General features: G+C 37.3%; 1 protein-coding gene across 3 annotated transcripts in view; it reads left to right on the forward strand.

Moving 5' to 3' along the window:
- The first annotated feature begins 16,235 nt into the window (after positions 1-16,235).
- Positions 16,236-24,023, forward strand: part of AFF4 (ALF transcription elongation factor 4) — a 43,112-nt gene continuing 35,324 nt past the window's right edge. For 2 of the 3 annotated variants that reach the window (XM_085312741.1, XM_085312743.1), the window contains exons 1-3: positions 16,236-16,480; positions 19,308-19,434; positions 22,428-23,219. In XM_085312741.1, the coding sequence (XP_085168867.1) occupies positions 19,312-19,434; positions 22,428-23,219 (915 nt within the window). In that variant the 5' untranslated portion in view covers positions 16,236-16,480; positions 19,308-19,311. Of the gene's footprint in view, positions 16,481-16,956; positions 17,070-19,307; positions 19,435-22,427; positions 23,220-24,023 lie in introns of those variants that run through there. The other variant, XM_085312742.1, reaches the window with a different exon arrangement.

Genomic DNA, 24,023 nt, shown 5'->3' on the forward strand with positions numbered 1-24,023 from the left:
CCCCCCCCGCGCCGGTACCTCTGGTGCGCGGGTGGGTGCGATGCCCTGGCCTTCCCGCTCCTCTTCGGAAAGCAAAACCGAGATGGCACCAGCTGAAACACGTATTTGGGGTGGCTCTTGATGCTGCCGTAGATAGCAGGGGCAACGCATTCCCTTCTCTTAGCTGTTGAGTTTAATCCTTTTCCACTAATTGACGTCAGGGCTTTGTTCCTTCCACTTTGCTCTCTGCGTTTTAGGCAGTGAATCTGCTCTTGGGATCAGGCAGGGCTGGGGGAGGCAGTCTGGGCTGCCTTGGTCATATGAAATCGCTTTCTACAGGCACTTCCGAAAGTCAGAAGAAGGGAGGCTTTCAGGGCTACTGAGGCACAATCATATCCTTCCTCTWAATGAGTAGATATTTGTCACGTAAATTATCCATGATGAGTATTGAATTATGTCTTGTAATCGAAAGAGCGGTTGCTTAATTTTCTTGAACAGAGGGTGACAAGCTCCCCTTTTCAGTGAACAAAAAAATACCCTGAAACTTGTAATACAGATATTTATACTTTCGGGTGCTGCATCTTTCAATCACTTACTGAAATGAAAAGGTGGTTAATTTTATATTTGTACCCATACCTCAGATATGGCCTGAAAAAATGATGTACTRGTGAAAAGGGTTCCACTTAGGAAGTCTGGGCCCCTTTATGTAACAAGCCCATCTTCTTGACTTGTAGTTTTGTTGGTCATTTACTTGCAAAGCCTACGATGATTTTAAATGTTCATGTTTCCACTGATGTCAAAGCTCCCCACTTGCTTCATTGTGAGCTGAACAGGCACTTAACTCAGCATTGCTAGTCTGAAACTATCTTATTTTGTTCAAGGGTCTAGTTTTATTTTTCACCACATTTTTCAAGTCTTTTTTAGTTACTGAGCTTCTCATGAGTATGTTTCTGGTTCCTTGCATTTCTTTAAAACTTCTGAATACTTCCCTTAAGTCACTGAAATGGATTGCTATACAGCCCAGGGCCTAGTTGTGAAATAGGGTCTGGTCAAGTGATTTGAAGGAGTGGATGTAAACTTGATTTGTCATTTGGTATCTTTGATGAGAGCAACGTCATTAAAATCACAGTGCTACAGTTGCGTCGTCTGCCTCAGTAAGGTGCTATATGTATACACGTACACAGTTACTCACCTATAGTAGCCCTTAAAAGTATATGTGTTTTGTACTTGAGATATGCACTGGTTGGCATGATAATCCTGCAGCTTTTGTGTTTGACATTAACAGGAAACATTTTTTCCTACTAGGCATAATTAAAATATTCACTTTATTACCATATCAATGTTGATACTTCTTTATGATTTTCTATCCACTATGCAACATGTTCATGCCCTCATACAAGAGCAAATTCTCTCCTTTTGAACTATTTTGGCAATCATAAAAAGACACAGTAAATTTCAACTCCAGTCTCAGAAATGGTTTCAGGTTCCTAATATTTTCTTTAAACATCTTTTCAGTTCTCAATTTATCACTTCTTTTATATCTTAAACATTGTATGAGGGAGACTGAGTGTTTATTGTATTTCTGTACAAGAAACCACACAACAAAAAAGTAAACAAAAATATCACACTTATATGTAGCTGCCTTGCATTCTTCCCAGTTGTAATGATCCAAATTCAACTGAACTTAAGGAGACTTTGGTGAAATATTACTTAGATATCTAGGTTTTCTTTTTAGTAAGCTAGAACATATGCATGCTTATGTATAGTTATTGCCCAATTATTTAATGAAAAGGTTGTTACATATTTTTTATCTGCAAAAACTATACAATTTACATTTTTTGATATTTTCTAAATAAATTTATTGCAGCAGAAATTGGTGCTTGCTTCACAGTTGGTAGATAAAAAGTTGGCACATGTGCGTTAGTTCCTTTTTCCTTTTCTAGCTCGTAGCTGCTGGCAAGGATGTTCTGCACTTTGTTTTCCACGGTGGTTGCTTCTGAATGTTAGATGTGACTAGAGACATATATGGCTTGTGCAGTACTGACCGAGGGAACAATTTGCAACATCTTTTGGAGCGGGGAGGGGACACAGCAAGCATATGATGGATGGTGAAATGCCTTCCCTATTCCATGTTTTCTGTGCTTACGACAGTTACCATAATTACTTTTCTTCCCTCTGTTCATGTCCTTTCTGCTCATCCTCTTTTTTTCGTTTTTTTTAATAACATTTTCTACTATTATTCTTTGCTCCAGATCAACAGAAAGCTGCATCGTTGAGGTAGAAATACTAACCAGTGATATACATGTCTGAGCCTAGGCTTGAGAGTGAAGGCATGAAATTAGAAGCTGCATAGGTAGATTTTGGCATTGATGAGGATGTGAAAATACCTGTATCTTTCAAGAGGCCACCTTTGTCAGTGGCAAAGCGTATGTAGAGCTGGGAGGAAAGTTAGCCACAAATACTTGGGGTCTTTCTGTCTGTCTGAGGATGTGAAAGTAAGCTTGAGGTTTTAGTGACTGTGAGGTTTCTTTTCTGCTGCAGTAATTGTTCTTAGCCRCATCATTTCAGAATGAACTACAATTCATTCTATAGGCATATTTCCTTTCTATCACGTTACTATAGTCTCACAGGTACCTTTAGCATAGGCCAAGAAATAACTAAACCTGAGCCTACCTGTCTTTTGTGTCATTTGATTTCAGTGTCTTCCTTGGACTTGATATCAAGAAAGAAGCAATGTTTTCTTTGCTTAAGCAGAGAATGTTCCAAGTTATGGTGAGATGGAGAGGTAATATGATGAAGATGGCCTATCTGGAAATGAGTGAGGAAACTTGAACAGATTATGTGTAGATAGAGCAGTGTAAAATGTATGTAAAATATTTTGCTAACAGTAGTAAAATAAGAAGATAACAAATTGCAGTTATAGAATTGCAAAACTAAAGATGAAAGAACTTATCTGGCAATTACTCTTGTCTTACAAGATGGTTCCTTCTCTGCAGTTACTAATGACTAGCAAGATGCGCTTAACCTTGTGAAATGATAGGGTTTTTGTCACTACTTAAGAAATATAACTGTACGGGCTAATGCTTCCTTCTGTCAGAAAGCTTTTCTCTTGAGTTTAGTCAGCCTGAATTTTTAAAGTAGTGCTGTTCTTARACTGTGTGTTTTTCTCCTATGCTAGTCCAGGTTTATTCTCACTGTAGACACTTACTTTAAATAGATGTATATATTTGTACATGCTTGTGTTGAATTATGTTTTCCCATCTCTAATTGTATCTGTTCTCTGAAGTAATAACCTGATGTTGTCTGTGACTTAGAGAGGTGCCGAGCGGAGCGCATAGCTGCATCATAGCAAGACTTACTTCCTTGGTTTTGTGCCAACTTTGTACGTGCAGTCCAAAATTCCATTTTCCCATTTAGCTGTAATATCGTCTGCCTCATGCACTCATGTCTACTATAGTGTCTACCTCCTCAGGTTCTCTGCTTCCTTCTACTTTCCATATTTATTTCTCCAATTTTGTGTTTCAGACCTCGCTTTTCCCTAATATAGTAAACTACATTTTTCTTCTCAAGCATGTTGTAGTTCTTCAAGTTATGTCTCTTGTTCGTACTTGATTCGTTAATTATATTGCTGATGAATGTAAAACCCAATTTATTAACTGGCAGTAATGTCAGGTACCAACAGAAGTATAGAATCTTTATACCCTTGATACTGTACAAACACTAAGAGGAATTCTTGCTCTGAAATCTTGAACTAATTTTCTCCTTTTAGCTGCTCATAAGGTGCAGCTTTTGCCTGCACCTCTTCCTATTGAGATATGGTACCCAGTCCTGACAGTACATCATTAGATACCTCACATCCCCTTTTATTAATCTCTGTTTATTAAAGTTCATCTCATAATTTATTCCTGTCATAACAGTTATTTRTAAGTTACTGAATATGTTGCTTATCCATGTTTTATAGTTAACCAAATACAGTATGCTATACTAATAGTGGAATCCTGATGGTCATGTTTTCCAGACCAGATTTCTTTAACACTCCAAATTTCATGCAGTTAGTAGTTCTGCTCCTCTGCAGTGAAACAGCAGTCTCTTGCTATTTGTTTTCCTTATTGATTTGGGAGCATAAAGGCTAGACTTGCTAGACAGCAGGCAAGAAGAATAATGCTGTTCTCTTATGTGTTGGTACCGTATTTCTTTTCCTGTAAAGAACCGATGTTTCCTACATCATGGTTTTCTAAAGTAGCTTTAAGATCCTTGTCCTTTGGGCTAGTCTTTAAACTTTTCTTAGTTTTTAAATTTAGCGGCTTATTAGTGGAAGGACAGAAGGAAATTACTGAAAATGTTTATGCCTCTTTGTAAACTATTAATAATAGATCTGTTATGATTGGAAAGGGTGTCAAGGAATGTGTATTAAAACAAAGTGGATTCCCGGACTTAGTGCTTTTAAAACTCCATAACTTTTACTGTATATGGTGTTACAGTTGAGAAGCTTCCAGGTTTCAATACACTGTAACTTTTGTAGTCTCCTGGAAACAGAAGTAAATACTTAGTATCTCACTATAATTTGATCATATATCATTCGCATTGTTTGATGCCTGCTCTTAAATGCTGTAAATAGCAATGGTCACTACTAACCTTTCTAAGAGATGATGCTCTATTTAACTTTGTTATAATAAGCCCATATGTTTCTTTTGCAGAATGTCCTCTTTTAGTAATCAGGTATCATCTATTGGAGCAATACTTGGCTCTTTCTAAATTAATGAAAATGAGAAGTGGACACTGAAACATGTTTCTTGATCTCTTAAGTGACTTCTTTCTATGCACTGCAGTTAATGGGATAGCTATGTCTCCATTTCAAGCAGAAATAACTTGTAAATATGTAAACTTGTGCTACTTGATACCAGTTGTAACTATGAACCAGTCATCAGTTGTGTCCTAGGCCTCTGTTTTTCCCTATCTCGCCATTTCTACCCTTATGCTGTCTGGATCCTGGCTCCTTGTTCCCTGCCRTTGCTTTTGCTGTTTGTCCTTCAGTCTCAGCCTGTCTCTTGCCTTTTCCATGCTAGTCCATGTGCATCATCTCCTGTTGGTCACTGCGATGTGACCATCATTTATGACATTTTCTCCAAATCAGGTGTTGCTGAACAAGCTGGGAAGGCTTTGTGGAAGAGCATCCTCAAGTGCAAGATTCCTCCTGCAGCAGAGTATTGTGCTGCTTTTATCTCTTTTCTCTGTCTACTCACCCAGCGCTTTCTTTGCTTTCCAAAATGAGGAATGCTTCTGATTTTAAGAAAAAATGATAATGTATTTTTAGAACGAGACACTGGGAAAATAGTGTTACTAACCAACAACGAGTTAAAAAATGCTTGTCCTTAGCTCAGGTTCTTAGATTTCACAGAGGTAAAATTTAAATTGCTCAGTATTAGATACCTTCCTTAACAGCTTTCGTTGTTGAACCCGCTGAAATTTCAGATTGTTGAACACTGTTTCTCATTCCTGTTTTTTTCACTCAAGTAGCTACTTATGATTTTTTTTGAGTTGAACTGTGATCTGTGATCAAGCTGATGTGAGAAATGGCAGCATGTTTCGATTGTAGAAGCCAATAATTACAATGAGAACTGAGAAATTGTTTGGTTGCTCTTGTAGCTGCGTATGGCCAATAGATAATGAGGTTAAAGGCACCTACCCATAGACAGACACATACTCGTAGATAAATGTGCAAACATCCTAAAGCCATATAAGGCAATGTTAGTTTAGCTGGTCCTCCAGCATCAGAAAATCTGGAAACTAGTTGTGATAGCTTTATTTACCATAGCAGACATTTATATTGGGTGCTTCCCCCCCACACCCTTTTTGTTTTAGGGCTGCATAGAGGAAATAAGAACAATTGGGAAATGTAGAAGGCAYTTTCCTTAGTGTTAGTGTGATCCTGTTGAAAGTGGGTTTTTTTTGAATAATTAGTATTTATATTGATAGTCTGGAATATTTTTATATAAATACAGACTTCAAAATGCTGAATATATATAGTTTAACATATGTGACCATCTATGCTAACATTACTATAAATGTTTAATAGCTGACTGTAACAGTCCACCTCCGACTGCACATTCACATATATTTTTTTTTGTCTCTGCATTTAAATTAATTTCTAAAAGATGTTAAAGAGATTTCAGTGATGGAAGTGCTTAAATGTTTTTTTATCAGGCTTTGATGTGCACAAATCATTAGAGTGAGTAGGGTGAGGAGATAAGAGTCCACRCTTCTCTCTATATAGTTTGGCTGAAAAACAATTAGTGGAGTACCTTTCCTATAGGGGAGGGTAAAACAAATGAAAAAGGCCACAACAAAATGGAAATTTAGTGTTTGTTAATGTTAGTATTTTACGGAGAGGGGAGTATAGACCATAGTTTTATGAAAAAGTTGGAAAAAACTGCCGATCTCATTTACCAGTGTCCCATTACTATTAGCATAGATGTTTTCTTATTTAGAGATAATTTAGAAATTGCTTGATCGGAGTCCAGATGTGAAAAATTGAGTCATTAAGATGAAAATTTCAGAAAAAATGAGCATGAAATGAGGCTTAAAGAACTTAATGGAGAAACACTTTGTAAATTTAATTTGGTAAGTAGTGCTGTGCTCTGGCATAAATAAAAGTAGTAACTTAGTGGAGGCTGCTCTGACTTCAGAAGGCTTGGATTTTGCAAAACTGTTTTTAGATTTTTATTATTCTTACTGTGAGGGACTTGATGTACAAAGATTGTACAAAACAGACAAAATAGTCTGTTTTCTCTTATCCCTTTTCTGTATGCTAGGTGATCCTACGTGAAAAAGAGCTTGCTAAATTTTATTGTTTGCTTGTTTGTTTTGGATGGAATTTTCGTTCGTTTTATGAGAGGGGGCTGGTGGTGGGGAAGGTCATATTGTTTTATTGTTGGTTTTTTTTTTTTTTTAATTTTGTATTTACCATTAAGCCTTCCAGGAGATGCGTGGTTTGTATTTGTGTGACTGTTGCTGATGGTAGCAATGGTCCACACTGACTGTAAGGGCAAAGCAGTACGGTTTCTATTACCTCTTTGGTATTGTTTCCAACTGACCGGTGAAACTTTGCAACCACTGTATTTAGTTATRTTCTTACACTGCTAATAGAATAAATTAACATCGTACTAAAATATTGATCTAACGTGGTGAAAACTATAGTGTAGAAAGCCCTTGAAAGAAAAAGATTAAAAAAGCAATGATTACTTCTCCTGTAATATCAGCCCCAATTTTGTTTAATGAGGGGAAAAAATACAAGTAAGTTTCAACTGTGACGCATTCTTAGGAAGTAATTACCAGAAATATGTTTCACTGGAAGGGTGTTTTAACAAGTAGTCTTCAGCTTAAATTAGTGTATCACTAATAAGCTCCTAAGAAAAGACTCGTTTCCTTTTTCTCCAGGTTCCTTTATTTTATTTTTTAATGAAAAAAACAAATAGTTGCATTCTTTTACAGGCAAATGGAGCAGGATCTATACTGAATTGACATTTAAAGATGCTTTCACAGGGTCCTCTTCACCTACCTAATTGGCCCAAATAACTTGTGGTGGTGTTTTTTGGACAAAGCCTATTTCTACTTTTTTTTGTTGACACGGAGATGTATGTATGGGGGAACAAGCACATTTTCTTATTAGCATGGATTTAGTAAAAGGAATGCCAAAAGACTCCATTCAGTCATGATTTACTGACAAACTGGAAAATTATTGGGGGTCAAAAATTACACTTCTAATATGAATTTCACTTTAGGAGAGGATAAGTAGAAAATTTGGATCTCATTGGCTGGTGTATGTGAGAGAGCTTCTTACTGGCAGGAATGTTACTTTATTTATGCAGTTTATGTTAACCTATTGCACAACTTAGTATTTTAAAGTGATTGTTTTGGAGTAAGTGGTGAATCATACATTAAAAATAGCTAATCTTGACTTGTATCATACTGCTTTTGGAGGATAAGTAGAATCCGATTAATCCACAAAAACAACTGAAAGCGTGTATTCTATGCCGGATGCCTAAGACAGGCAAAACTGTTCAAGTGAACTAGTTTCATTTGTCTACCGTGTCCTTCAGGGTCTTAAATTGTGTGCATTTCTTTTCTAGTTTTAGTTACAAGGAGAAAAATGTTTTTTAACCACTTCCGTGATCAGTTCTATCTTCAGCATTGAAGGAATTAGTACTTGGATTGTATACCTTGAAATGAAGGGAGTCTGCTTTGTTAAACTCACCGTGTAACACTCCTCAGCACTCTAACCCTGATTCATTCACCGTGCTGCTAATCGTTACAGGTTGATCATCTTGCTTCTTAACAGTTCTGCAGCAAAAATGCTGTTTATGCACTTTTAAATAAATTGTAATAAATTTGCACATAGTTCATAATCACTTCAGTTTGTTTGCATATGGTTCATTCTATAAATTAAGTTTTAGGTCACTTTTTACCTCATTAAACATAAGTCGTTATGTTCACTGACTACCTCCTACAAGGAATTATAGTTAAAGCCCCCAAGAACTAGCATTACTCCAGGAGATGAAGCTGTGTGCCAGTGGCTGAGAGCTAGGTGGTGCCAGGATTATTACCTGGCCTGGGGAAATACAGAATCGCTGTCCAGGGCTGCTTTTCCATGCTTCGAGCTCCTAGATGCCATGGTAATTAGTAGTTTATTAAGCCAGAATTTAATAGGACTCCCCCCACTTTGCTTATTGCAATATTTTGAAATCTTTGGAGATGAGAAGCATTTATTGGCATGTGATTTCTGTAGCACTTGAAAACAGTTTTGTGTTAACTGATACTGACTCAAGCCTTGGAATAAACTGACGCGAGTGAAAGTGTGTGTGTGGACTCTAACTGGATGCTCTGAATTAACCTATTGCATTAGGTATTTTGAAATTCAACTCAGTTTTGGTGACTCTTTTTTTTAAGGTTGCTTGTGGTTTTACTTCATACTAGAAAAAGTTTAACTTTTCTGTTGGCAAAATTCAGAGTCTTACTGATTTGTTGTATTCATTCAAGCATTATTTAACTTGTCTGCTCATAATTAAAGCTGTAACAAGCTGACTTACGATTTATGTTGTATGTTGTTATGATTGTTTTGCAGTTCTCTTGTCTGTCAAGTCTTTTAGCTCTAGTTAAAAATAGGTTAAAAACAACAGTTCAAAAAGAGCTTGTGTGATGCCTTTCCCAGTTTGTCAAAAGCTGAAGTTTGCATTCAGTCTTGGTAGAAGTTTACCTACGTTGTGGGGAAGATGCTTTATAACTTTTTCTTAAATATGATGCAGTATGAAGGGCTCCAAAGTGTGTCTGTGGTGGAGCTCGTAGCCCTCGAATAACAGATCAGCAGCCACCTGGCGCACGGGTGTCGTGCTGAGCCRGCCCTGTGCCGCCGGAGGAGCTGCGGGCTGGAGCGCTGCGTGGCCAAGTCGTGCTAGTGCTCTAGCGAGAGGACTGAAAGACACTGCGTGTGCTTTGCTTTATAGCGTATTCCTGGCTGCCCTGTCTAGGAAGTGGGATACTTGTAAACAGAGCAGTAGCGTTTTAGCAGCGTTAAGGAACCTTCTGTCCAGTGTTTCCTCTGCGCCTTGCTCTTGACAGACCTGTGAACAGCAGGGCTTTCATTTTAAGGCCACATCCAGAAAGATTGTTGAAAAGGTCACGATGKTAAGGAGCAGGGCCTTGTGTTGGCTTGTATTCTGAATTTTGAGTTGTCAGCTTCACACTGAAAATGGAGAGGAAAAAGACCATATATGAGATTTGTTTGTTTTACTGTAAATAAGAGAAAAATAAGATACACAGGATGGTAGAAAGCTATAAGAACATTGAAGAAGGAAAAAAAAATGAAAGCAGGAAACTGTAGGAAGGGAGGAAAGGTGCCGAGGGAGTGTTTTGCTGGTTCAGCAAGCTGCAGCGCGCCAGCGCRGGCTGGACAAGTGCAGGCGTGAGCGGAGGGGAGCAGGCGGAGCYGGGCCCTGCGGCCGCCGGAGGGAGGCAGCCAGGCAGCTAGTTAAAGCTGCTCGAGAACTACAGTTTGGTTAAAAAGATTGGCATAGTTAAGTTAATGTTTACCAACTGTGTTCCCGAAACACTTGATGCTAAGCTAAAAGTTTTGATTCAGTGGTTGCAGAAATTTTAGTTTTCTTCAGTAATCTGCTAACAGGAATTGTAAAATACAGAAGTCATTAATGGGTAGTAAGAAAGGTTAAAACTTTCCAACCTTCTTTTAAACTAGTGTTTGTTTGGAAGCAGTGCAAGTCAAAGCTGTGGCTTTTCTGCTGAATTTCAGCTTAGCTTTAAAGACAGTTCTGGTCCCTTCCCGTTACTTGCAAGATGTTTTGCTTTGCAAATCTTAAAAACTCTAGCAGGTTTTTTCTAAGTTTAATAGCTAGGTTCTTTCCTTATCATCTTCAATATGCTTAAATTTAAAAAGAAAAGTTTAAATTACATTATCCGAAAGTATCCCAAGTCTTGAAGTTACCACATCATTTAAGTGTTAACAGCTGTTTTTAGGAGGTAGCAAGAGATAATGAATTTGGTAAACTTTTTGGATAATAGTTAGTGCTGAAAAGTGGGAATGAGAATTAAATATCCCATACTTTGCATTTTCTGGGGGTTCAGACTCTGGATTTTAAAAAGTCCATAAACTCATCCAGCTTTCAAAATTTAAAGCAATCTAGCATCCTGGAAATACTATAACTGTTAACAGAGGTTGTTTGCTCTTAAATGAGTTTAAGATGTTGCTTTCCAAAAGATACACGCTGACATGCACACGCTTGGTTGGCTTTTTGATGCTTCCCTTCACTGCCTTTGTTCTTCTTATAACGGTTTGGAAGCATAATTCACTTTGTTGTACCACTGGGCTGTTAGGTCTGTAGCATAGCTTGGATATTTTTGCCTATGTTTCTGGATAGGGTTAAATTATATGATGGTAAAGTTACTTAATACTGGTTAGTCTGCCAAGCTACTGYGCAGCATCTCTCTGCTCTGCAGAAGGCACTCTGAGCATGCTTTGTTAGAGGAAGTCCTGGGAGCTGTTCCCGATGAACCATAGGAAAGGAGATGGATGTTTTTGTAGTCACCTTTTTTTGAAGATTGGTACACAAGTGCAGGTTACTAGGAACCGTGGATAACTTCAAGTTTTTGCTGCTGGAACTTTAAGAGCGCATCATCAATAATCATATTTCTTGTCAACTGCCATAGACAAAGCTCACCTGTAACACTGATGCAAAAAACCCCAGGCAATAATTTCATAATATCATTAAGCTTTTTCTTCTTCTTTTATATATATATTTTTTAAGGGTGCTTATTCCTATTTGCTAATGCTCATGTGACTGTTTGGGGGGCTGTGGAGTATATCTGATCATAAATTTRTCTGTATTGGAAATAAGCCTGCCCCCAAAATATGTATTTTTAACCTGGCCAGATTTCCCTTATTGAGCTTGCTGCACACCTCCACAAATGCCTGTATGAGCACAACCACGAGAGTGGTGCAGGACAGGAATGAGCAGTTAGGGATGGGAACTGTTTTGTGGCCTTCTGCCAACGTGAATTACTCGGAACCGCGCCCTTACTATACTTCAGATTAGAAAATTGCCCTTTGTTCTAGGTGCCCAGGAGAGTTGGGCACAGGATATATTAATAGCCCCAAAATATTTAATTACTAGGACTTGTGAAGATGTATCAGATCCAAGTTATATTTACAAAACAAGTTGTGTTTGAAAGGGCAAGGGAAGGAGACATAGATGCTGTTAGTATTTATACTTCATCATGTCGAATAGGACTTAATATGCTGAATGATTACAAAAGGACTAAGTGCTTATACAGTGGTTTAATTTATTATCTCAAAACCTGATGTGCATTTTAGATGTATGCTATCCAGCAGAATGCATGAAATTTGGTTACAATAGCAAGTTCAAGATAAATATGCCGTATGAGAAAGAGCATACAGATGATTTCTGCACAAAACTGGAGTAAATGGCAGTTAAGCATAGGTAATTAATTTGAAAAACTTGTTCCCTCCTTGTTTTTTCTGCAGTTCTGTTAAAATACAAGAAGGATGTGAGCCTTCAAATAGACATGACTTTTTCCTTTTACGTTATTACTTTTGTAGTTGATGTGACTTGATTAGAACGTTACGTTCTGTTTAAAGTCTCATACAAAACAGACTTGTCAGAGTTTCTGCAAAGTGAATCCTTTCTAAATGGAAATGCCACAGAGTTCACAATGCTCAAATGTAATGATGTGTGTTATGAAGTAAGTTAATGTGAGGAAGTTGGAACTATAATAGCCAGATTAATGTTGGATGTCTGAATAACGATTACTTAATAAAATTTAAACACCAATTGTCTTGCCTTCAAAGTCTAAACAGAAGAACATGTAGGCACAGGATTTCAGTTAAGTTTCTGCCCAATTAAAGTGCAAAATATTGTTAGGAAGCAGTATTATAATATGCTTTGATTAGCCTTTGTAGACATGAAAAAAATGCATGTAAAAACTGTATTCATGATGTTACATCTTTGCACTGTGTTTCATTATGGAATGTACTAGTGATCAAGGATTCGAAAGAATGAGAACTGTGTTTTAATACAAAGTTGAACTGGGTTGAAGTATGCCGAATTGAGACTTGTGTGAGAAACTAAACTGTGTTCTCAGTGGGTGACAGATTTTTTTCTGAAGTGTACGACRTCATAGCTTCAAATGATATTAAGAAAAATACCATTGGTTTAGTTAGGATACCCATTTGTCGCCTTGAAAAATGTTTTAATATTGCAAGACAAAGCAAATAAAAATGCAAAAGCTAGGGAACGCGGTGTTAAAATTCTGCCTCACTTAGGGCAGAAATGAACTTTACTTGCCTGGTCTGGCTCAGCTGCTGCTTATTGATACCAAGAGTATGTTGAGACTTTGTCTTATCGGACCAGGAGTCCTGACTTAAGAGTTGTGGTAGACACGGAAGACAACAGTTTTTGTAGATTATGGCTTTGTTGTATCACAGTGTTCAGATTTTAGACATTCTCCTTTCCTTAGCAAGTCAGTTGTGTTGTGGTTCTTGACTCATTCCACTGTAGGGTCTGTGTCATCCACATACCCAGTTACTTTGTGGCAGACGCAGGGACAGCTGATAGTTGAATAATCTCTTCCTCTGATGTTTGGGTCCACTGAAACAGAAGARGAGAGCATGGCATTGTGCTATCAGTGACTAGATTTCCATATTTTTCTAGCYTTTCCTGTAGAGACAGGACAAAAAGGAGGGTCTCAAGCTGATAGCCTGTGAGCAGCTCTACTCTCTACTGAGAAAAAATGCTGGGAACTTTTCTTGTGCGAGCCAGACAGATGTTGCCTCTTTCTATCCAGTTTGCAGACTGGTAGGAGACAAGTAGGCAGAACTGATAGCTTTAGGTCTGCTTTTTTTTCCAAGGAGGTACAGGGAAATTCCGCTGTGGTTTTTTGGGTCATAGCTGCCAGCTTTGCAGAAGACCCTGGGTAGTGCAGTGCAATCCATTCACTGCCTTCTTTGCTGAACCGAGAACGAGCTGCAGTCGCTGCTTTGTTATTAGAGCTTGTCCTTAATAGTGACAAAAAATAAAACTGATGCCAGTGTAAGTTTAATTTGGGAGGTTTCAGACATTTTCCCTACCCTTGTAATACTTTCGCACAAAACTATTCATTCTTTAAAATGTCTTAATAGTTTTGGATCGCTTGACTTTGCATAAATTACTTGAAGCTTKTCTTGCAAATTCTACATGGATGTGAACACTTTTAAGCTATTTCAGTAGTAGGTTTTTAGAAATTATCTTAAAAYTTATTTTTGAATGAGCTGTCTTGCAGCTGCTGAAGTTAGAAGTCTTTTCCTTAATTTGGCTTTTAAAATTCAGTTGCTGGTGTTTACTTTTACCTTGGTCAAAATATATAACTTGCTTCTATATACTGAATCTTACAGATGATGAATACCATACCAATTTCTCACTGGAACTTGTTTAATAAAACATATTATGTGTATATAGCCTCTTTGATTCTAAAGGGCCCCCTAAAAGCTTTTTTAGTAGTTAGTACTGACTTACATGACTAATTCTTTTTATCCATCACTGAAGTGTGGTAGCTTCTTGAGTGAAACATGCTGGTTATTTGATACTTAGGCAATCTGATACAAGTTCAAGGAACGAATGGAGGAATCTGGATGATAAAACTGAAGAGTAGGATGTAATTACTTGCATCTTCGTTTGGCTGGGACACTGGAATTAACAACGTACTCTCACAAAAATTACAGTGAAGTTTTACTTGACTAACAATGATGAAGGATTTGTGTTCCATGTTTTGTCTAAGAAGTAGCAGCAAGTCCAGGCTTATTGCACTTTGTTGGGGATTTCTTCAGTATTTCCGAGCTGACTTGAAAGAAGTGCCCTACAGCAAACTGCTAGCTCGTCTCTCCGTGGTAGTTCTCATCAAACATTAACCTGACCTAGTCCAACTTTTTAAGACACTGCCACCTTATTGTAAGTACAGAAATGTTCATCTTCATCTCATGTASTACCTGATGATCTCACTGTTTAACTTACAGAGGCAATCCCTGACATGGAGGATGGGGTAATGAACACTATAAACCTGTATGTTTGTATTAGTGGTGGGTCTCTAGCGTGTATTTTTATTTTACATTACCATTACCTCAGRCCTTCTAATCAACCTTGCAAGGAGGGATATCTTGCTATTAGAGATGGAGTTATGTTAAAAACCAAACCAAAACACCCCAACTGTCCCTCCCTTCCCCCACCCCCATCTCATCAAAATACCTAAATGAGGTATGGCTCAAGTTTTCTTATGTTCAGGTACGTATGTGATCTTACTATGTGCATCTGCTAACCTGGACTGATTGATACTGAGTTATAATTGAAAAATGTTTTTGCTATACCGGTCTTTACCTTTGTGAATCAAATAAAGTTTGTTGTTGGAGCTATCAAAAAATAAATACCCCTCCCTTGACAAGAATTCGGTTACTGTATTAATCAGAGCTGACAGAAAACTTCAGCGTTTATATCAAAAGGTGCAAGGGAAAGAATTAAATAGAATACTTCATTCTTTGGAGACTTCTTCCTGCTTCTGGACACACACAAATATTTGAATTTTCTGTAAACTCTTCTTAATGTTGTTGTTTATTTCAATGTATTGTAAAACKTTGTGAAGGCTACTTTTGATTGTAGTGCTTTTAACAAGATCTAGAAAAACTTAAGTATTTTAAGTGTTTTTCTTCTCTTTATCAGTATATGCTAGCAGATTCAGTGTCCAGTTCATAGAAATAGTGTTTTGTATTTGTGACACCTGTGATTATCCACTAAGCTTTACCTAGAGAAGCTTTTGCAGTTTGTTCTATTTTTGTGCAAAGCTGTTTCATTGTGGTAGGAAGTGTTTTGCATTTTTACTTGTTTTTACTTTTGGGGTTTTACATTTAAAATAGAAAGCTAAAGTTCGAGACTTTTCACTTTTGTTTGATAAATATTTAATACAGTTCTCTGCAACAGCAGAGCATATTGTGATTTTGAGCATCGTTTCTTCTTTTGTCATGGGGTGATTWTCTGTTAATTTCTCCATTCTTAAGAACTATTATGTGGATGCATTTTAATTAAAGGCTGACAGAATAGCACTTTAGGATTGTGTGTGTGACTTTTGTGTCAGGTAAAGATGCCATAGTGTACAAGTTAGAAGAACAGGTAATCTCCTAAATGTGTTTTGTCATTCATGGTGGAAGTCAACAAAATATCTGAAATGAGTAGCAGGAATCTTTGGGTAGGAATTAGATGGCTCATTGAGACAATTTCTGTGTATTTTTAAATGCCTTCTGAAAACAAATCCTTCCTGATTGTGGGCAAAATTTCCAGCTTTTTTTTTCTTTTTCTATGCATGGTGGCAGTTGTCAGTACTTCATGAAGCTGGGTGTGTCCTGCATGAAGCGCTAGATATTGTATGCTCCCTGAAGAGTGTTTATCATTCATGGCCAAATGTTGTCAAACAAAATTTGTTTGTTTCGTCACAGTCAATCAGCCAGTACTGAATAACCAGAACCAGAACCTGAACTGTTTGATTTCTCTTGCTTGTAAAACCAATTCAGAAAGGAAAAGCCCTTGAGTTCAAATGAGTATGTCTTGAAGGAAGTCAGGGTGTTGCAAACATTCTTTGAAGATCCACTAATGCCTTGTTGAAAAGGGTAATGGCAAACTGTGTTCAAACGTAATGACTCAAGCCACCTAGAATTAGACTTTCTAAAAATGGCAGTATTACTCTGTACTTTTGGCCTGTTTTCTAATTTCTTTTAATTTTTGAACTTTTTCTTTCCCCAGATGTGGAAGTTAAGGTGACTTTGGTCCTTGCTGCGGGGGCATTAGTTCTGTCTCCCTTAGCCTGGCTCTGCTCCTCCTAGGAGTTCCCACTTTCGCTCAGGCCTCCAAGGACGAGGGAGAGGGATATTATAGCAGGATCCTGTTTATAGCAGCAGGTACAGCTCAACAAGTTCTTCATCTTCCACTTCCAGGCCTGGTGCTGCAGGGAGGGAGGAGCAGGGTGCTGTCCTCGTGGCCGGGCTGGCAGGAGGTCAGCTGCACGGAGCTGCTCCGGGCCCCCCTGTCTCGTGGGAGAAGCGTTAACTGGAGGAGTGGGTGCGGGATTGGGAGCGGGCGCTGCCGCCCTGCGGCTCTGCCTGCCGGGACGCCTCGGCGCGAGGTGAGTGGTGCCACCTCCGCTGTGGAGCGCAAAAGCTGAGGGCTGGCAAAAAGCRCTTAACTGTGATCACAGGTTCTTCACAGTAGATTAAAACAATTGGTTATGATTAGGAGTGATCTGAAAACCTTGTTTTGAATTTTGTTTAGGCTAAAGTTAGTTGGTAACAATGTTGATTTGGTAGACACATCTTAGTCTTCTGCTTTTTGAAGTACTTCTACTTTTTACTGTTCCTGAACRCAGACAAATTCTGTTACGTGTTGTGACTGTGGAAGATAGGAATTTGGAAAGTTGTCTGAAGCAYAGTGTTAAGAAAGCCCCCCAAACCACCAGCCTGTTGACTTCGTCTGTTTACGTATTTGATGCAGGTGTGATTTTAATAATTGCAGGCACGTAAAATATCTCTGCTTAGAGCTGTAGAAGATTACATAGAAACAAATCTAATGTGGATCCCATTCAAACTACTGACTCTRCTACCACCCCCCATTCAGTTAAAATGACTATGTATGAAGATATTTCTCTTTTACCATATGCACAAGGCTGGCAAGGAGTCATAAAAAATATGATTAGCTGGTTTGATATTACTGACGACTAATTTGCACTGATCTGGCTGTTGGGGCTAGAGTAACTCTGTCTGTGATCTCCAGTGAGTTTCTACTTCAGTGGTCCTTCCATGTGATAACATTGCAAATGTTAATCGTTTATTCCTTTGTTCAAAGAGTAGTAGTAAATATTGATAAAATTTTGGAAGGTGATACTTAGCTCTGTAAAAACTAATAGAGATCTTTTTGTTAATATTTAATCCTCTATTTATAAAATGTAGATGTAAACATTTAATTAAAATTATAAGCTTCTACATATATGGCTGTATATCATTGACTATGTGCGACTGTGACAAAGACACTATTCTAAGATAGGTCTGAACACTTCTATCCTGCCTAATGTTCGTCCTTAATAGTAAAATGGTATAGATTCAAACTGTAGTTACAGCTGATCAATATTTAAAATCTAATATTTGTCTCAGTTCTGAAATCCCATGTTTATAATAAATTGGAGTACAATGTGAAAAAGAAATTTTAAGCCTTAAGCTTTTAAATCAAATTTACATTTTGCTGTTACACTTAAAATGAGCTAGGAAGTTTCCTTGCCAGATTCCAGTGTACAAGTTCCTCTCTCAATAGGCAGGATTAATGTTCGCTTGCATTTACAACTGCTTTTAGAGTAACCGTAAAAGAAAAAAAGCCATTTTCCACATATAAATTAAAACTTATATTCATAGGCTTGATTTCAACATCAAGTTGAATTATGTTAATGGCTGTACCTTATTTATAATGCAAATACTGCAGGGAGATGCAGAAACGTGTTGCCTTAAAAGAATCAAATATTTAACTTATACTGAGAGTTTATTCTGGTTGTGGCATTCTCTTAAATTTCATTATACTCAGACTAGGAGACAAAATGAAGCCAAATCAATAAAAAATTGCAATAAAAGGTTAAAATAAATTATTTCAAAATGAGAAGGCTTACATTTAGAAATATGGGTGATAGGCTGAAGTCTTGTTTAGAATGGAATATCTGTTTTTGCATAGCTTTCAAATTAATGCTTTAGCAAACATGTTGAAAATAATCAGGCAGTTGTAGAAAAACAAGAAATAATGACTTTCCGAGCAGATGGCTTTTTCAGTTCAGACTGCAAAGCATGTGAAAGGACATCTATTTCTTTTCTGAAAGCACCTACTATATTTCTTTGCAAGATCAGTAAGGCAAAYTTATGAATCTCTTGACATGAAGTTAGCACTACCTGATTTATCTTACTTTGCTTATTCCTGTGAGTCCCAACCTGAGCTTTATCAAGCTCAAAGGGAATCATTGCTATAATTTGACATATTGCTGCTAACTCAAACAGCAAGATCAAAGTAAAATTTGTAAGAGGAGTGACATCCCATTTCTTAATCCACTTTCCTCAGTAGGAGAACACTGTATGGTCTAAAGCAAAAGGTGTAGTATTGCGTGAACTTCAGTGRAATATGTTTTGAGTAAAATTTCATTTGAGAGTTAGGGAGACCTGGAAACAACATCAAAGCTTGAGGCTAGATTATGATAGAGAAGGGGTGCCAAGGAAGACRTATTAGGAAAAAAAAAAACAAAAAACCCCAACATTTTAAAGTAGGAGTCATGTATTGAATAGGTGGAGGATAAGAGAGTAAAATTGGGAACATTTAGGGGATATTAGGGGAAAACTAATTAATTTTAGAAGTGAATGGCAGATGGACTTCATGGGTTGAAAAAGCCTAATGTTTCAAGCAGGTGAAAGGGTTTGAAATAGTTACTAGCCTGAGAACTTTTTGTTAATTTTTCAATTTTTTTTATCACTGCATGAACTATCAGTGATAGAAATGGAAACTATCTATAGATTGTGGGTTACAGCTGTTCTAGCTGCCAGAGGTTTTAAATGGAACAACCTTCTTGATTTTGGGGAGGTATAGTCAAAATGGGATTCTTAAGTGAAATCATTCTTTTGGCAAAACAGGTACGGTGAGCTAACTATGTGCTTTCATCTCTCCTCGTTTCCTTTCTGTGATCAAAAATCTTGTTTTTATTTGTAGCAACATGAACCGTGAAGACCGGAATGTGCTGCGTATGAAAGAAAGGGAAAGGCGAAATCAAGAAATTCAACAGGGTGAAGAAGCCTTTCCGCCTAACTCTCCTCTCTTTGCTGAACCATACAAAGTTGTGAGTTTATGCACTTTTTACAAATGCAGTTTTTGTAGCAGAAATCATATGCAAATTCATGTTTTAAATGTATTTKCTGTATATATATTTTAGAGCAGAGATCTTATGTCAACAAGTATTTAAGCAGGGCTTGAAATTGAGGATGTACTGTTACTAGCCAGTTCTGTTAGCAGATATAAAATAATGCTTATGAAGGAGGGGCTGCTTTGAAGGGAGTGAGAAAAGGGGCAATGAAACCTCATAATTTTTTGCCTTTTTTCTGCCTTTGCTACAGCAGCTCAAAGCACTTAAACTGTCTATTGTGTGAAGTAGCTTTTTGTGGGTGCTTTAACCTGCTGTTAAATCTTCTAACCTTCAGTCAATGTAATACAGATCTGGGTAAGTCCAGAAATAGGCTGTTTAAGTAGGAGATTAATTTTAAATGCCAAAACACCTAAAGTAGTGAAATTATCTGCTTTTTAGTATAGTCCAGTTCCTTTCAGTTTTAGCTAGTTTTGCCCATAGTTTTTATCTTTTTTTCATTTGTTAACTTTTCCAAATATGATCTCTTACAATGTTAAAGCTGTGCTAGATTTCCTCCTAGATTTGATTTGCTGAACAGCACTGAAAAAATAAACTAATTCTAATTCTAGGATAGCAAAATAGGATTAGAATCTTCATTATGTAGTTCAAAACTCACTTTGAAAGCAAAGTCATTCCTATATCAAAATTTTAGCTGGTTTCTAGGAAATAAAACCTTAAGACTTTAGGACTTCGCTCCTACAGGAGGAAAGGAGTTTCTGGTTTTTTTCTGTTTTTTTTTTCTTTACTTTTTTTTTTGTGTGTGTGTGTGTCCTCCTGTCACTTTACTGTGCTCGTACTGTGTCTGGTACTCAAATCCCACAGGTATGAAATTAAAGCTTGTTGGGATGCATTGGTAAACTTGATTTGGAAGACAGACTGGTTATAAAAAGAACCCTTATAACTGTGGGCAATAAGAATTACAGCAGTATAAATATCAATTAAAAAATTGCATACCTAAGCAGAGTGGTTAAACTGACTTTATTTTACCGTTAATTAAGACTTTTTAGGACTCATACATTATGTATTAAAGAAATAGCCACAAACTGAGATAACAATAGGCACATACAATTTTTAAATGCATGTGTCAAGCTCATTGATACCTCTTTAAAATACTGGTTAGTGGTGTTTCAACTGTTCTTTGCCAACCTTAAGTGGTACTGTATGGGATTACTACTTGGAAATCCTGTTGAAACTTGGCTGGAGGTCTGGAATCTGACTACAGATAAATAAGTCAATTTTCCTCATCTAGAATAAGATGCAGAATGTAAAAAAATTACAAAACCAAATTCTTCAAAGTGATGTCCATATATTTGAAGCCAGCTATAGTTCTCTGCATACGCCTTTCTCAAGGAAAAGAGAAAGTTTTGTCAGAGGGAGAGAGAGAGTTGCATTATTATAGTTGGCTAGGGAGATTTTGGTTAATATGACCATTTGACTCTAAGGGTTTCAGCTGCAGGAATCTTCAGATCATTTATAAATAACTTTCTATGTGACTATTTGCTTTTGCCCGTTTCTTTAATATGCTAACTTGCAGGACTAAAATCTGTATTTGATTTACATTTTATTAATAGCTTCGTAATTTTAGAAGGTAAGTATTAACTGGACATTAGTAAAACCAATGAAATTAATTTGACTTTCTTTCTACAAAATGTCAAATGAATRTAGAATATTACAAAGTATTTCTTTTTGCTTGCTTTCTATGCCAATAGAGATTTTGTCATTGTCTAAARTTGAGTGTCCTCTGACTGTCTGCTAAGATGGTGGTGATTAGGTGCTGTTTAAAGTAAGATTTCTGTGTAAAGGATCTAGTACAATGTGAAATCAGGAGAGTTGTTTTGAAGGGGCATGTACGTAGAAGCACCTATGCAAAAGTTATATTTTATTAATAGCAGTTCTTTTATATGGCCTATGCTAATCATTGTTTAATAGGTAACGTTGACTTTTTATTTTGTTTACTTGTCCTGGCTTTTGATGAGTGCCAGTGTATTAAGTAATGTTTTTCTATGAGTCTGTCTATGAGGCTCTCTGTTGTTTTAAATATGTCTGGATATTTTTTGTCTTCCCAGATTGGAGAATGATTTTTTTTTTCCCCCTCAGATACTTTGTAGACCAAAAGAAATAATATGAGAAAATAGAAGCTAGACAGAGTTACGTTTGGTGTTAATCTTGATCAAAGATTTTAATACAGAGTTAGTTGCTTGCTACTTAGTTAGAAGTAAGCAGTTTTTGTCTAATTGATTTTTCAWCATTAAAAGTTTCAGCGTGAAAAGGAAGGAAAGAATAAAGATAAATTAAAATGATTAAAGGTTAAAAACAGTCAGATTTTGAAACTGAAAATATACCTGCCTGTTTCTTTGGGAGGAGAAAAATAACCTTAGTAGTACTGTTGACCATTACAGTGGATTTCTGTCGTCAGAGGGAGTTTGGCAGATTGAGAGCTTGTCGTCTTTTTGAGCTGGTGTTAGTGCTTACCTGTATGCACTGTGGTCCCAGCTTTAGAACACTTGTCAGGGATTCAGCAGTGGCGGATCTCTCTTCCTTGCAGTGGCACTGATGTTATGTGTGACTGGACATCAGTTCCTCTCCCTCAGTTGAGCAATAGGTAGCTTCTCACCTAAACAGGATTGGGAAGGTGGGAAATGCAGATGTAATTTTTCAGTTGTTTTGAGATCAGCATATGAAAAGACTGAGGTGGGCTGTGGCTGACGTGTGTCTTTTTTTTTATGCTTTAGTGGGGTTAAGTTATTGCTTAAAGAACAAACTAAAATTCGTCATTGGAAACAATGGCAAAAGGCCCATGGATGCAAACAGTGATCTTAGCCCTGAAATGTAGATCAACTGCAGTAGTTGTGTGAAGTCAATCTAATGAAAGTGAAGTTGTGACGCTTGTAACTGTATTTTGCATTTACTTTTTTTAATGATTTTTCTAGACAAGCAAAGAAGATAAACTGTCTAGTCGTATTCAGAGCATGCTTGGAAATTATGATGAAATGGAGGATCTTATAGGAGATAGATCGCTGCAAAAGCTTGTTGGATTTCCCAAACCAACTGTACCATCAACACCCGATGAAAAATCAAACCAAAGTTTCTTTGGTGAACAGAGACATAATACTAGCTCACATCAGAGTAGCAAATGGACTCCTGTAGGACCAGCACCTAGCACTTCCTCTCAAACTCAGAAACGGTCCTCGGGTTTGCAGAGCGGACACAGTAGTCAGCGTGGCAGTGGCAATAACACTAGCAGTAGTGGCCAGAGACATGATCGTGATTCATACAGTAGCAGCAGCAGCCGCAAAAAAAGCCAGCATGGATCAGAACACTCCAAATCCCGTTCTTCCAGCCCTGGAAAACCATCTGCTGTTTCCTCCTTGAGCTCCAGCCATTCTAGATCTCATGGAAATGATCATCATAGCAAAGAACATCAACGTTCAAAATCTCCACGGGATCCTGATGCCAGCTGGGACTCTCCCTCCCGTGTACCCTCGTTTTCAAGTGGACAACACTCTAATCAGTCTTTTCCACCTTCCCTAATGTCCAAGTCCAATTCAATGTTACAGAAACCCACTGCTTATGTAAGGCCAATGGATGGACAGGAATCCATGGAACCAAAGTTATCCTCTGAACACTACAGTAGTCAGACTCACAGCAGCAGCGTGAATGAACTGAAGCCCAGCAGCAAAGCACATCTAACCAAGCTGAAAATACCTTCTCAACCGCTGGATGTAAGTTGCTACCAGTTTACTGGGGGTTTTTTAGATGAAGACTCCCAACTTTAAAATCCCAAACTAACCAAAATATAGTTCTAGTAAATGGCTTATTTTTTTGTTTAAAGTAAAACGTCTTAAACTTCAGCAGTGAAAAACTGTGTTTTGAATGGAAAATATATAAAATTATTTTTTTTTTTTCCTCTGCTTCTTCCACATGGATACCACGATTTTTATGTAGGAAAGGTTAACTTTAGCCTAGGAACACCAGTTTTTGTACAATACTTCTGTAGTCAGAAGTTAGTAAAATAGAAGGATATCCACAAAGGCGACAAGCTATCTGTATATATTGTCTTTACTGTGGGCAGTGTTACTTTAGACTAGTGACGCTATGTCTGCATATATCAAATTTTCTTTTGAAGTGTATAGTGATTAGTATACATGCCTTCACCTAGCGAGAGCAAACCAAACCTAAAGCATGCCAAATTGAATAGGCTCAGAATTTGTATCATATATGCTGGATACAAAATAGTTTTATTTTTAACAACAGTTCATAGTTTGGCAATTTTTGAATCAGTAAGGCACAGACATAACTGCTCTTTGTTTAGAAGTAGTGTGCTTTTCTTAATATATTAAAAAAAAAAAAGTTATTGCATTGCCTATTAACTGCTTGAATAGTAGTAGCCAGAGAAAAGCATTTGTTTCTCGGACTTCAATAAATAGCAAAATAGGATCCAGAAAAATAGTAAGTAAATCAGAAATACCTTATTTCAGCATTCATACAGACTTGATGCGCTAATGCTGACACAGTGAAAGGTATAG

Source organism: Rhea americana, unplaced genomic scaffold (assembly GCF_003343005.1).
Source record: "Rhea americana isolate MKP2758 unplaced genomic scaffold, rheAme1 scaffold_37, whole genome shotgun sequence".
NCBI lineage: Eukaryota > Metazoa > Chordata > Aves > Rheiformes > Rheidae > Rhea > Rhea americana.